At 38.7% G+C, this 16,591-nt stretch overlaps 1 protein-coding gene across 1 annotated transcript; it reads left to right on the top strand.

The window, feature by feature from the left end:
• The first annotated feature begins 3,577 nt into the window (after nt 1–3,577).
• LOC126936145 (olfactory receptor 5AS1) lies at nt 3,578–4,516 on the top strand. The gene has a single exon (XM_050758597.1). The coding sequence runs from the start codon at nt 3,578–3,580 to the stop codon at nt 4,514–4,516; it is 939 nt and encodes a 312-aa protein (XP_050614554.1).
• The last annotated feature ends 12,075 nt before the right edge of the window (nt 4,517–16,591 follow it).

The following is a 16,591-nucleotide window of genomic DNA, read 5'->3' as shown; positions in this document are numbered from 1 at the left end:
TTACAGAAGAAATATAATTTTTTTGCTGGTAGAATTAAAAGATTGTTGGTAGAATTAAAAGATCATTTTAATCAAACCTCTCTCAATGATGAAGACAGGTTATGTTATTACTGGTTACATTATAGTCAATTGTGTTATTATTCTTTACCTTTTTTCATTTAAAAGAGATCAGCTAAACCATATACCTATGCCACTAGGATGAGAGTAATTAACTATCAGATGCCCTACTGGGATTGGAAATTATCTTGGGATACTGTCTCACTTGTCACAGACTATAATATATAGAGTCATCCCTTATAAGAATTATTTCTAAAATCTAGAGAAAAATGTTGATAACCCATTATGCAAAGTAAATTCTACAATTCAAAGTTCTTGATGGTGCTGAGGTAGGTGATTTTTTCCTCTAAAGCATCAACAAAATGTTTATTGTGAAGGTAGCAAAGATCATGAATTTACCTCAAATAAAATGTATCCCTGCTATTTCTCTGTGTGTGTGTGTGCATGTGTGTGGTGTGTTTCAGTTTGTGTATGTATGTGGGTTGAGTGTGGGGAGAAAATAGTAGTAGCATAGACCTAAGCTTACCTTATCCATGGCAATTAGAAAAAAAAATCACTGCCCAATTCGTTGTGTACCTTATTGCCATGAGATGGAAGCTGACTATGCCTATTTAAGAACTTTTGGAAAATCAGTGGTGTAATAACTTTCTGTAGCAGCATGTTAAACCTCAGATTTTACAAGCACATATCACATATTCACTTACAGTGTGGTTAATTGTGTTTGTTTATATAAAAACAAACTAGGAGAATTTGTCATTTCAAACTCAGATATTGAATTGTTAAATAATCATAATGGCATTAATAGTAATAATTATAATATATAATAACATACATTTTGATGCATCTACAGCATAGCAACTTCTGTAAAGCTACCTAGTCCAATCTTGATTTCAGTATTATAATGTATTATTATGCTAATTAAATATAACAAATAATTTAGGCATAGAGAAGTTCAATGACTTCTAGAAAATTATATTTAGACCTGAGGTTATATTCATTTGCCTAACTTCAAATTCTGTGTGGTTAAGCTCAGTACAATGCCATTTGTAAAGGAAAGAATAGATTGAGTGTAATCAGTACTAATATTTCTGCTATCTGCATATCTCTTTCAAAGAGAATAGCAAATACAATTTATTAATCTTTTAGGAATAGGAGGTTTGTCAAATGAGATTTCCCTAAGATCCAATGGGGTTCAACTCATTTTAGGAGATTTTTCTGATTTCAGCTAAGAGCAGTGTGAGATAATCCTGTAGGAAAAGGAAAGTTGTCCTGGGATGCTCAGTCTCTCACTGGACAATTGACTACAAAACCCCTTTAAATTGTTTTGTAGGTGTTATGGGACTCAAGGAAGAAAAATAAGACTTTGATCTCACAACTTGTTTTTGGATATAATATATAAACTCATTAAAATCATTAATGGAAATGTCACTTGTTTGGATGAGCCTGCGAATTTGATTTAGCCATCCCATCAGAAATGTAACAGTGGAAAGTTGCTAGGGTTGGTCGGAAATAAGAGAGAAAATACATATCCAGTTGTGAAGATTTGAATGTTATATAAAGCTTGCAAATGACTTTTGTACATTTTTCTAGTATTTTTTCAGAGTTGGGATTTCTTCACTATAGTTTTAGCTACACACATTGCATTCTTACCCTGTCAAGTTATTTGCTCTTCTAAAAAATCTGAGTTCGCAGAGAAGGCTGGCTTCTCTTTTCAGTACATTTAGAAGATTCCTTGCCATTTGGCTGGAGAGAAGACGTTCTGAGGTTATCAGGTATGACAGAGACAATAGATCCCATAATTTCCCTTAGTTACTCACTATGTTACTCACTGTAAGCACTTCTCACTTCCAAATGATCTAACTTCCTGCTGAATATTCCATTAGCATTGTATTTTATTTAAAATCATCTTTTTTTGTTCTTGATTATTTTTTCATTTTTCCATACAATGTTTGTCCTTACAGAACTAGTTTAGAAGTCCAATTACATATGCAGCCCTTCAAAACATACTGTTTCTAGAACTTCACACCAAACAGTGCCTACTTCAGAGATAAAGCAAACTAAACCTTGAAAAAGAAAACAACAATGATAGGGCATGAGTAAAGATTTAGTACTGCCAAACAATACATTTGTGTATAACACACACACACACACACACACACACAGACTTTTTACAAGAGAAAACAAATAATATATCTATGATGTTAAAGACAAGATTAATATTGAGAATGATCTGGATATTTCATGGTGTTCAGATAAAATAAAATCAAAAGAATCAAAATGGAGTCAATTTATTTATTTTTAATAAATTTTATTTAAACAGCACTCATACAGTGACTTGTATGTGTAGTCATGTAAGTGATGTACAGATATCTGCTTACTAGGAATATTTATTTATTCATTTTAACTATCATAGAAAGTCAAATAACTATGCCAACGTCACAAAAATAGTAAATAGCAAAGCCAAGTTGTAAACCCAGCCATCTCTGGCATAACCATCATGCTCTTAACTACTATGTTAGGTAACCTCCCAGCATCACAGATATTCTTCTGTGGAATTACATAGTTCAAATATGGACATTTTTCATATTTTATCTCAACTCTCCTTTATGTAGAAGAATGTGATTTTAGGATTGCAAAAATAGAGTTTTGCCTCTAGAGATTTTGCCAACTCTCATTATTCTACTAGGTTTCTTTACATGAGCTACATTTATCCCTTTCAGCTTGAAAAAAAACCAGTATCATCCTTTTTTATGGCTGCATAGTATTCCATGGTGTACATGTGCCACATTTTCTTAATCCAGTCTATCATTGATGGACCTTTGGGTTGGTTCCAAGTCTGTGCTATTGTGAATAGTGCCACAATAAACATACATATGCAGGTGTCTTTATAGCAGCATGATTTATAACCCTTTGGAGGGACATGGATGAAGTTCGAAACCATCATTCTCAGCAAACTATCGCAAGGACAAAAAAACAAACACCACATGTTCTCACTCACAGGTGGGAATTGAGCAATGAGAACACTTAGACACAGGAAAAGGAACACACTGCGGCCTGTCGTGAGGTGGGGGGAAGGGAGAGGGATAGCATTAGGAGATATACCTAATGTAAATGATGAGTTAATGGGTGCAGCACACCAACATGGCACATGTATACATATGTAACAAACTTGCACGTTGTGCACATGTACCCTAGAACTTAAAGTATAATAATAAAAAAAAGAAAGAAACTAGTATCATCACATAAAGTGCAGTGCATTTAAAGAGGTACTACAGTATAAAACACCACCATCTAAATAACATTTTCTGCTATCCATGATCTTTAATTATTATACTTCCTTTAATCAAAGTATAAAAACAAAATCAAAATTTACAAAAAATGCCATCTCTGTGATTTTACTGACCTTCTATTTGCTTCCTTAGAAGAAGAGAATAAAGATACTTTTGTTTCATCCATAACTCAAGTTAACTTACGTCTTCTGATACTATCTAGGTCCAGTGAGAAAAACAAGAAAACTAAGATGTTGGAGAGTAATTACACCATGCCAACTGAGTTCCTATTTGTTGGATTCACAGATTCTCTACCTCTCAGAGTCACACTGTTCTTGGTATTTCTTATGGTATATACATTAACTATGGTGGGAAATATGCTCTTAATAATTCTAGTTAATATTAATTCAAGCCTTCAAACCCCCATGTATTATTTTCTTAGCAACTTGTCTTTCTTAGATATCAGCTATTCTACAGCAATCACTCCTAAAATGCTGGCAAACTTCTTAGCATCCAGGAAAAGCATCTCTCCTTATGGATGTGTGCTACAAATGTTTTTCTTTGCTTCTTTTGCGGATGCTGAGTGCCTTATCCTGGCAGCAATGGCTTATGACCGCTATACAGCCATCTGCAAGCCACTGCTGTATTCTACGCTGATGTCTAGGAGAGTCTGTGTCTGCTTCATTGTGTTGGCATATTTCAGTGGAAGTATGACATCACTGGTCCATGTGTGCCTCACATTCAGGCTGCCATTTTGTGGCTCCAATATTGTCAATCATTTTTTCTGTGATATCCCACCTCTTCTGGCTCTATCATGTACAGACACTCAGATCAACCAGCTTCTGCTCTTTGCTTTCTGCGGCTTCATCCAGACCAGCACTTTCGTGGTCATATTTATTTCTTACTTTTGCATCCTCATCACTGTGTTGAGCATCAAGTCATCAGGTGGCAGAAGCAAAACATTCTCCACTTGTGCTTCCCACCTCATAGCAGTCACCTTATTCTATGGAACGCTCCTGTTTATGTACTTACGGCCCACCACCAGCTATTCCCTAGACACTGATAAGGTGGCGGCAGTGTTTTATACTGTTGTATTTCCCATGTTTAATCCAATAATTTATAGTTTCAGAAACAAGCATGTGAAAAATGCTCTCAAAAAGCTATCAGAAAGAAATTGTATTTTAAAATGAATGGTATTCAAATCTCTTAAGAATAGTCAATATCTAACTTACTCTTCCAATCTCATAAACAGCAATTATGCCATGAACATCTTATGTGCAACTATTTTAAATTTATCACATTTTCAGAAATAAAGATAACTTGTTATACTCAATGCATTAAAATGTTTCATCCTCTCTCCCAAAAATTATCTCCATAATTCTACTCTATAAAACATTACCTAAATAAGCATAATCATGATTTCTATCCAATTAGTGTTTCTAAAATACTTTGTACATTGATTCTGTTCTTTACTATGTTGTATTGAAGGTAAATATTGACTTTTCAGTCAATCAATCAGTATTAGAAGCTACTTGGTAGCAGAGCATGTGTATATTGGCTTGTTTTTTCCAACATCTGTTTGGTACCTGGTATACTGCATGTCCTCCTTATCTGTGTGTTTAGGCCATTTATGCCTAGGGTTCCATTATTGGAATGCTAGGCATGCATTCAATCATTGGAACACTAAGCATCCTGCTGCTCAAGGTCGTCTCCAAGGTCTGATTGCAAAAATTCAAAACATTGCAACTTCAGACATAAATTTAAGTGATGGATGGAGGGATGGATAGATGGATAGACAGATGAATGACCGGGAAAAGAGGGGCCTTATTTTATTTGGACAGTGAGTCTATATTTGTACTTACAAAGCATTTATCAACAGAGATATTTTATAATAACAATAATGCGTTAGGGATACTAACGGTGGTTTCACTGGCTCTCAAGAAATTAGAAGGCATGTAGAAATAGTTTCATTACTATTAAGTCAGAATGAAGATATATCACATTGTCTTTGGGCTAAGATGATTACTGCAAGAAATTTCCTACTCTTTCATTCATAGTGGGTAATTGTGAAAAACAAGTTTGTGAATACTATCAAGATTATAAACTGTCTAATTTACTAATTATTCATATTCGTGTTGCTAACATAGTCTTTGAGGCTCTATCTTCAAGAAGAGGTGAAAATTACACTGATCTTTTATTCTGTAAATTTACAATGCAAGGCAATTAAAGTATAAACAATTCTTACTCTGTAATAATTTTGATAATTAAATTATCGGATTTTTTGTGGTTTATTTTGATCTTTCAGTCTGAAGTCTCTATTTACTTTTTGTCTTACTTTGACAAAGTTAAAGTGATACACTATACACATTTGAAATAAAAAAGTGTGCATTTTGTAATAATTATGAAAATATAAATGACTGGATTAGTTATATTGAATTTAACCTTGGACATGGAGACAATAAGATAGCACCTAATGAAATGGATTGTTTTGAGTATTAAATAAAGTTATATATGTAAATTATTGGTATATATATGATTTGAAAATTAAATAATCTAATTTTTATAGACATACCTTGAAGAAACTGTGGGTTCTCTTCTAGACCACTACAATAAAGCAACTGACAGAGTAAAGTGTCACACAAATTTTTAGGTTTCTCAGTGCATATAATAGTTATGTTTGGTGGCTGGCAAGAGGGCTATATAGGAAAAGTTCCAGTCTGCCGCTCCCAGCGAGATCAACGGAGAAGGCGGGTGATTTCTGCATTTCCAACTGAGGGACCTGGCTCATCTCATTGGGACTGGTTAGACAGTTAGACGGTGGGTGCAGCCCATTGAGGGCAAGCAGAAGCAGGGTGGGGCATTGCCTCACCCAGGAAGCACAAGGGGTTGGGAAACTCCCTCCACTAGTCAAGGGAAGCCATGAAGGACTGTGCCATGAGGAACGGGTGTACTCCCACCCAGATACTGTGCTTTTCCCATGGTCTTCACAACCCACAGACCAGGAGATTCCCTCGGGTGCCTATACCACCAGGGCCTTGAGATTCAAGCACAAAACTGGGTGGCTGTTTAGGCAGACACCGAGCTAGCTGCAGGAGTTTTTTCATACCACAGTGACACCTGAATGCCAGCGAGACAGAACTATCCACTTTCCTGGAAAGGGGGCTGAAGCCAGGGAGTCAAGTGGTCTAGCTCAGCAGATCCCACCCCCATGGATTCCAGCAAGCTAAGATTCACTTGCTTGAAATTATCACTGCAAGCATAGCAATCTGAAGTCCACCTGGGATGCTCGAGCTTGGTGGGGGGAGGGGTGTCCGCCATTGCTGAAGGTTGAGTAGGCAGTTTTCCCCTCACAGTGTAAACAAAGCTGCCAGGAAGTTTGAACTGGATGGAGCCCACTGCAGCACTGCAAAGCCTCTGTAGCCAGACTGCCTCTCTAGATTCCTCCTCTCTGGGCAGGGGATCTCTGAAAAAAAGGCAGCAGCCCCAGTTGTGGGCCTATAGATGAAACCCCCATCCCCCTGAGACAGAGAACCTGAAGGAAGGGGAGGCTGTGGGTGCAGCTTCAGCAGATTTAAACGTCCCTACCTGTTGGCTGTGAAGAGAGCAGCAGACCTCCCAGCACAGCGTTCAAGCTCTGCTAAGAGACAGACTGCCGCCTCAAGTGAGTCCCTGACCCTGGCAACTCTTGACTAGGAGACACCTCCCAGTAGGGATTGATAGACACCTTATAGAGGAGAGCTCCAGCTGGCATCTGGCAGGTGTGCCTGTGGGATGAAGCTTCCAGAGGAAGGAATAGGCAGCAATCGTTACTGGCTTCACGGGAAAACAGGGTCTGGGGTGGATACCCAGCAAACTCCAGCAGACCTGCAGCAGAGGGGCCTGACCATTAAAAGGAAAACTAAGGAATAGCATCAACATCAACACAAAGGACGTCCACTCAGAAACGCCATCACCAACATCAAAGACCAAAGGTAGATAAATCCATGATGAGGAGGAAAAACCAGTGCCAAAGGGCTGAAAATTTCTAAAACCAGACACCTCTTCTCACCCCAAAGGATCACAACTCCACACCAGCAAGGAAACAAAACTGGACAGAGAATGAGTTTGAGGAACTGATGGAAGTAATTGGGTAATAGCAAACAGAAGAAATAGGTAATAACAAACTCCTCTGAGCTAAAGGAGCATGTTCTAACCCAATGCAAGGAAGCTAAGAACCTTGAAAAATGGTTAGAGGAATTGCTAGTTAGAATAACAAGTTTAGAGAAGAACATAAGTAACCTGATGAAGCTGAAAAACACAGCATGAGAACTTCATGAAGCATACACAAGCATCAATAGCCAAATCGATCAAACGGAAGGATATCAGAGATTGAAGATCAACTTAATGAAATAAAGCTTGAAGACAAGATTAGAGAAAAAAGAATGCAAATAAATGAACAAAGCCTCCAAGAAATATGGAGCTATGTGAAAAGACCAAAACCTACGTTTAGTTGGTGTACCTGAAAGTGAGGGGCAGAATGGAACCAAGTTGGAAAACACTCTTCAGGATATTATCCAGGAGAAAGTCCCCAACCTAGCAAGACAGGCCAACATTCAAATTCAGGAAATACAGGTAACACCACAAAGATACACCTCAAGAAGAGCAACCCCAAGACACATAGTCGTCAGATTCACCAAGGTAGAAATGAAGGAAAAAATGTTCAGGTGTTAAGGACAGCCAGAGAGAAAGATTGCATTACCCACAAAGGGAAGCCCATCAGACTAACAGCGGATCTCTCTGCAGAAACCCTACAAGCCAGAAGAGAGTGGGGGCCAATATTCAACATTCTTAAAGAAAAGAATGTTCAACTCAGTTTTGTATCCAGCCAAACTAAGCTTCATAAGTGAAGGGAAATAAAATCCTTTACAGAAAAGCAAATGCTGAGAGATTTTGTCACTACCAGGCCTGCTTTACAAGAGCTCCTGAAGGAAGCACTAAACATGGAAAGGAACAACTGGTACTACCCACTGCAAAACCACAGCAAATTTTAAGAACTTCGACACTGCAAAGAAACCACATCAGCTAATGGGCAAATAATCAGCTAGCATCATAATGACAGGATCAAATTCACACATAACAATATTAATCTTAAATGTAAACGCCACAATTAAAAGCCACAGACTGGCAAATTGGATAGAGTCAAGACCCATTGGTGTGCTGTATTCAGGAGACCCATCTCATGTGCAAAACACACATAGGCTCACAATAAAGGGAGGTAAGAATATTTACCAAGCAAATGGATAGAAGAAAAAAAGAGAAAAGAAAAAAAAGAAAAAGCAGAGGTTGCAATCCTAGTCTCTGATAAAACAGACTATAACCAACAAAGATCAAAAGAGACAAAGAAGGGCATTACATAATGGTAAAGGGATCAATGCAACAAGAAGAGCTAACTATCCTAAATATATATGCACCCAATACAGGAGCACCCAGATTCATAAAGCCAGTTCTTAGAGACCTACAAAGAGACTTAGACTACCATACAATAATAGTGGGAGACTAACATCCCACTGTTAGCATTAGACAGATCAACAAGGCAGAAAATTAACAAGGATATTCAGGACTTGAACTCAGCTCTGGACCAAGCAGACCTAATAGACCTCCGCAGAACTCTACACCCCAAATCAACAGAATATACATTTTTCTCAGCACCGTATTGCACTTATTCTAAAATCGACCACAAAAATGGAAGTAAAATACTCCTCAGCAAATGCAAAACAACGGAAATCATAACAGTCTCTCAGACCACAGTGCAATCAAATTAGAATTCAGGATTAAGAAACTCACTTGAAACCACACATCTACCTGGAAACTGAACAACCTGCTCATGAATGAATACTGGGTAAATAATGAAAATAAGACAGAAATAAATAAGCTATTTGAAACAAATGAGAACAAAGACACAATGTACCAGAATCTATGTGACACATCTAAAGCGTTGTTTAGAGGAAAATTTACAGCACTAAAGTCCCACAAGAGAAAGCAGGAAAGATCTAAAACTGACACCCTAACATCACAATTAAAAGAACTAGATAAACAAGAGCAAACAAATTCAAAAGCCAGCAGAAGACAAGAAATAAGTAAGATCAGAGCAGAACTGAAGGAGATAGAGACACGAAAAACCCTTAAAAAAATCGATGAATCCAGGAGTTGGTTTTTTGAAAAGACCAACAAAATAGAAAGACCACTAGCCAGACTAATATAGAAGAAAAGAGAGAAGAATCAAATAGACACAATAAAAAATTATGAAGGGGATATCACAACTGATTCCACAGAAATAAAAACTACCATTAGAGATTACTATAAACACCTCTACACAAATAAACTAGAAAATCTGGAAGAAATGGACAAATTCCTGGAAACATACACCCTCCCAAGTCTAATCCAGGTAGAAGTCGAATCTCTGAATAGACCAATAACAAGTTCTAAAATTGAGGCCATAATTAATAGCCTACCAACCAAAAATAGTCCAGGATCAGATGAATTCACAGCCGAATTCTAACCAGAGGTACAAAAAGGAGCTGGTACTAGTCCTTCTGAAACGATTGCAAGCAATAGAAAAAGAGAAGCTCCTCCCTAACTCATTCTATGTGGCCAGCATCATCCTGATACCAAAACCTGGCAGAGACACAACAAAAAAAGAACATGTCAGGCCAATATCCCTGATGAACGTCGATGAAAAATGCTCAAAAAATACTGGCAAACTGAATTCAGCAGCACATCAAAAAGCTTATACACCAATCAAGTTGGCTTCATCCCTGCGATGCAAGGCTGGCTTAACATACGCAAATCAATAGAAAGAATCCATCACATAAACAGAACCAATGACAAAAACCACATGTTTATCTCAATAGATGCCGAAAATGCCATTGATAAAATTCAACACTCCTTCATGCTAAAAACTCTCAATAAACTGGGTATTGATGGAACGTATCTCAAAATAATAAGAGCTATTTATGACAAACCCACAGCCAATATCATACTGAATGGGCAAAAGCTAGATGCATTCCCTTTGAAAACTGGCAAACAAGGATGCCTTCCCTTACCACTCCTATTCAACATAATATTGAAAGTTCTGGCCAGAGCAATCAGACGAGAGAAAGAAATAAAGGGTTTTCAAGCAGGAAGAGAGAAAGTCAAATTGTCTCTGTTTTCAAATGACATGATTGTGTATTTAGAAAACCCCATCATCTCAGTTCAAAGTCTCCTTCAGCTGATAAGCAAGTTCAGCAAAGTCTCAGGATACAAAATCAGTGTGCAAAAATTGCAAGCATTCCTATACACCAATAACAGATAAACAGAGAACCAAGTCAAATGAACTGCCATTCACAATTGCTACAAAAGAGAATAAAATACCTAGAAATACAACTTACAAGGGATATGAATGACCTCTTCAAGGAAAACTACAAATTCCACTCCATGCTCATGGATATGAAGAATCAATATCATGAAAATGGCCATACTGCCCAAAGCAATTTTTAGATTCAATGCTATCCCCATCAAGCTACCATTGAATTTCTTCACAGAATTAGAAAAAAACTACTCTAAATTTCATGTGGAACCAAAAAAGAGCCCATATAGCCAAGGCAATCCTAAGCAAAAAGAACAAAGCTAGAGGCATCAAGCTACCTGGCTTCAAACTATACTACAAGGCTACAGTAACTAAAACAGCATGGTACTGGTACCAAAGCAGATATATAGACCAATGGAACAGAACAGAGGCCTCACAAATAACACCACACATTTACAACCATCTGATCTTTGACAAACCTGACAAAAACAAGCAATAAGGAAAGGATTCCCTATTTAATAAACGGTGTTGGGAAAACTGACTAGCCATATGCAGAAAGCTGAAACTGGACCCCTTCCTTAAACCTTATACAAAAATTAACACAAGATGGATTAAAGACTTAAATGTAAAACCATCAACATGATGATCGATGCACTTCCCTTGGTGTTGATGGCTTCTGTCTGATCACAGTGATGTGTGGCTATGGCATTTCCTAAAAATTAAAATAGTAAAGTTTGTCATATAGATCGACTCTTCTTTTGATGAAGATTTACCTGTAGCATGTAATGCTGTTTGATAGCTTTTTACTCACAGTAGAACTTCTTTCAAAATTAAAATCAATCCTTTCAAACCCGCCACTGCTTTATCAACTACATTTATGTAATCTTCTAAAACCTTTGTAGTCATTTCAATGATCTTCACAATATCTTCATCAAGAGTAGATTTAATCTCAAGAAACCACTTTCTTTGCTCATCCATAACAAACAAGTTCTCATTTATTCAAGTTTTAGAAATATGATTCTAGATATCTAGTCACATCTTCAGGCTCCACTTCTAATTCCACTTATTTTGATATAGCCACCATATCTGCAGGTGTTTACTACACTCTTGAAGTCATCCAAGAGGGTTTGGAATCAACTTCTTTCAAACTCTTATTCATGTTGATATTTTTATCTCCTTCCATAAATGAAGAATGTTTTTAATGGTGTCAGAGGAATGATGAATCCTTTCTGGAAGGTTTTTGAATTACTTTACCCAGATTCATCGGAAGAATCATTAGTTAGAGCAACTTTAGTCTTACAAAATACATCTCTTACATAATGAAAGTTAAAAATTACTTTTTGGCTAATGGGCTGCAAAATAGATACTGTGTTAGCAACCATGAAAAAAACTTCAATCTCATTGTACATCTCCTTCAGAGCTGTTGGGTGACCATGTACATTTTTAATGATCAGTAATATTTTCAAAGAATTTTTTTCTCAGCAGGTCTCACCAGTAGGCTTAGCTATTCAATAAACCATGCTGTTAATAGATGTGCTGTCATCCAAATTTTGTTCTTCCATGTATAGAGCACAGGCAGAGTAGATTTAGCATAATTCTTAAGGGTCTTAGGACTTTTGGATTTGTAAACAAGCATTCATTTTAACTTAATATCACCAGCTGCATTAGCCCCTAAGCAGAGAGTCAGCCTGTCCTTTGAAATTTTGAAGCCAGGTGTGATGGTTAATACTGAGTGTCAACTTGACGGGATTGAAGGATGCAAAGTATTGATCATGGGTGTGCCTGTGACAGTGTTGCCAAAGGAGACTAATATTTGAGCCAGGGGGCTGTGAAAGGCAGACCCACCCTTAATCTAGGTGGGCATCTTCTACTCAGCTGCCAATGTGGCCAGGATATAAAGTAGGCAGAAAAACATGAAGAGGCTAGACTGGCTTAGCCTTTCAGCCCACATCTTTTTCCCATGCTGGATGCTTTCTGTCCTTGAACATCAGACTCCAGGTTCTTCAGCTGTGGGACTCAGACTGGATTCCTTCTTCCTCAGCTTGCAGATGCCCTATTGTTTGACCTAATGATTGTGTGAGTTAATATTCCTTAATAAACTCCATATATATATAGTATGTATATATACACACATATATATACACACATACGTGTGTGTGTGTGTGTGTGTGTGTGTGTGTGTGTGTGTATCCTGTTAGTTCTGTCCCTCTAGAAAACCCTGAGAAATACAGATTTTTATACCGGGAGTGGTTCTAGAGGAACAGAATATTAAGGATGGAGTTCTTTTGTTGGTTTTTGGGTTTCTGTAGTGGGCTGCTTAATATAATTTGACCCAAAAATGCTAAGGACTCTACTGCTAATAGTATGAAGAACACTTATAGTCCTTGGTGTGAAGTGTTCAGAGAGTTATACAATATAAATACATTTGACACTCTTGATTCACCACTCCTGAAGTGAGAGGCAAGGAGTTTATTATGTACATAATACCTTTGACTATTTGTGGAGGACCAAATAATATAATGAAGTTTGTTGGTTGGTCCTAAGTTCACTGGACAAAATGACAAAATAAAATAATGAACTCAGGGATTCTAACTTCCGCTTCAGAGGCAGATACTGAGCCTCAAATCTGCTAAGATTGTCCGGAGTGAGAATTTTGTCTCCTGTAGAAAAAGAGCTGAAATTGTGGAAAAACAGGCACAAACTCCTATCATGTGAGTGGCTGACCTGCAACAAAAGGTGCATGCACAGCCTTGTCAGGTGTCTACTGTTAAATTGAGGGCATTGATTGCAAAAGAATGGGACCCTGGGATGGGACTTGGAATGGGGATGGGTGGGAGGACCCTGATGAAGCTGAGGACACTGCGTTTGTAAACTCTGGTGAATGTGTTTTGCCAGAAGAAAGAGCTTTCCCATCCCCAGTAGTGGCAATATTCTCCCCGCGACCCATGCTGCCGTCAACCTTTCCACCTTTGTCTGAGGGGATAAAACCTGTGCTGCCTGAGGCATCGGTGATGGCCTCTCCTAAGGCAGTTGCCAGGCAAGATAATGTTGATTCTCCTCAGGACCCACCCTAGACACCCCTGTTTGCTTCTAGGCCTATAACTAGACTAAAGTCCTGGTGGGCCCTCAGAGGTGAGGTTCAGAGTGTGACCCATGAGGAGGTATGCTACACTCAAAAAGAACTGCTTGACTTTTCTAATTTATATAAGTAGAAATCTAGAGAACAGGCATAGGAATGGATATGAAGGGTGTGGGATAGTGATGGAAGGAACATAGAGTTGAATCAGGTGGAATTTATTGATTTGGGCCCACTAAGTGGGAATTCTGCATTTAATGTTGCAGCTAAGGGAATTAAAAAGGGTCATAATAGTTTATTTGCTTGGTTAGCTGAAATATGGATTAAAAGATGGCCCACTGTGGGTGAGCTAGACATGCCTGATCTCCCTTGGTTTAATGTAGAGGAAGGGATCCAAAGGCTTAAGGAGACTGGGATGGATGATGGAGTGGATTAGTAACTTTAGACCTACTCATTCCAACTGGGACTGTCCGGAAGATATACCCTTGACCAATGCTTTGTGAAATAGATTTGTGAGGGCAGCACCCGCATCTTTGAAGAGCCCTGTAATTGCTCTTCTCTGTATGTCAGATCTAACAGTGAGAATCGCAGTCACTCAATTATACCTGATGTAAATGATGAGTTGATGGGTGCTGACAAGTTGATGGGGTGCAGCACACCAACATGGCACAAGTATACATATGTAACAAACCTGCACATTGTGTACGTGTACCCTAGAACTTAAAGTATAATAATAAAAAAAAATTTAAATACGTTGGGAATAATTGTATTTAAATACGTTGGGAACCAAGTGGCAGCACTCAACCATCAAAGGCAAGGTGGGCATAGCTACCTTAATAGACAGCAGAGACAAAGGGGCAATCAGAATAGTCTGACTTGTGTAGAGCTCTGGCATTGGTTAATTAATCATAGTGTTTCTAGCAGTAAAATTGATAGGAAGTCTAGTGTATTCCTACTTAATTTTTGTAAGCATAAAACTTCCAGGTCAAATGGATAAAAAATAATTTGAATTATAAAAACACAGAATCATGGCCCCTCAATCAATTTCCAGACTTGAAGCAGCTTGCAGACCCAGAACTCTTTGAATGAAGGGGAGGCTGGGTACTCTTGAGGAAGGGCCCCACTACACTCCCAATAATTGATGCTGTTAATCTTTCTCCCATCCTTCCCCAAGGGGACCTCTGGCCTTTTACCAGGGTAACTGTGCATTGGAGAAAGGGAAGTAATCAGACATTTTGGAGAGTACTGGACACTGGCTCTGAGCTGCTGTTGATTTCAGGGGTGCCAAAATGTCATTGTAGTCCTCCAGTTAAAGTAGGGGCTCATAGAGAACAGGTAATTAATCGAGTTTTTAGCTCAGATCTGACTTACGTTGTGTCCAATGGGTCTTTGGACTCATCCTGTGGTCATTTCCTCAGTGCCAGAAAGCATAATTGGCATAGACATATTTAGCAGTTGGCAGAACCCCCACACTGGCTCCCTTGTAGGTGAGGGTATTGTGGTGGGAAAGGCCAAATGGATGCCATTAAAGCGGTCTCTACCTAAAAACAAATAGTAAATCAAAAACAATATTGCATCACTGGAGGGAATGTGAAGATTAGGGACTTGAAAGACACAGAGGTGGTAATTCCTACAACATCCCTGTACAGCTCTCCTATATGGCCTGTGCAAAAGACAGATGGATCTTGGAGAATGACAGTGGATTATCATAAGCTTAACCAGTGGTCACTCCAATTGCAACTGCTGTACCAGATGTGATTTCATTGCTTGAGCAAATTAACACATCTCCTGCTACCTGGGATGCAGCCATTGACTTGGCAAATGCCTTTTTCTCCATTCATGCCCATAAGGGCTAACAGAAGGAATTTGCCTTCAGCTGGCAGGCCAGCAATATACCTTTCTGTCCAACCCCATGGGGTTGACAAAACTCTCCAGATTTGTGTCATAATCTTGTTTGGAGAGATCTTGATTGCTTTCTGCTTCCCTGAGATATCACACTGGTCCGTTAAATTGATGACATTATGCTGATTGGTCCAGTGAGTAAGAAGTAGCAAACAAACTGAACTTATTGGTGAGATATTTACATGACAGAGGATAGGAGATAAATCCAACTAAAATTCAGGGATCTTCTACCTCAGTAAAATTTACAGGGGTCCAGTGGTGTGAGTTCTGTTGAGATATTCCTTCTAAGGTGAAAGATAAGTTGCTGCATTTGACCATGCCTACAACCAAGAAAGAGGCACAACACCTAGTGGGCCAATTTGGATTTTGGAGGCAACACATTCCTCCTTTGAATGTGTTACTATGGCCCATTTATCAAGTGACCCCAAAGGCTGCCAGTTTTGAGTGGGGTCCAGAACAGGAGAAGGTCCTGTCTGCTATGCAAGCTGCTCTGCCATTTGGTCCATATCACCCAGCAGATCCAATGTGCTTGAAGTTTCAGTGCAGATAAGAATGCTGTTTGTGGCCTTTGGCAGGCCCTCTTAGGTAAATCACAGCAGAGGCATCTAGAATGTTGGGGCAAGGCCCTGCCATCTTCTGCAGATAACTGCTCTCCTTTTGAGAGACAGCTCTTTGCCTGCTACTGGGCTTTGGTGGAAACTGAATGTTTGACTATGGATCATCAAGTCACCACGCAACCTGAAGTGCCTATCATAAACTGAGTGCTTTCTGACCCATCTAGCCATAAAATGGGTCATGCACAGCAGCATTCGGTCATCAAATGTAAGTGGTATATACATGATCTGGCTCTAGCAGGTCTTGAAGGGACCAGTAAGTTACATGAGGAAGTGGCATAAATGCCCATTGTCTCCTTCACTTTTGCCACCCTGCCTTGTCTCCCCTAGACTGCACCAGTGGCCT

Source organism: Macaca thibetana, chromosome 14 (assembly GCF_024542745.1).
Source record: "Macaca thibetana thibetana isolate TM-01 chromosome 14, ASM2454274v1, whole genome shotgun sequence".
In the NCBI taxonomy this organism is placed as follows: Eukaryota; Metazoa; Chordata; class Mammalia; order Primates; family Cercopithecidae; genus Macaca; species Macaca thibetana.
This window is presented reverse-complemented; position numbering and strand designations above follow the sequence as displayed.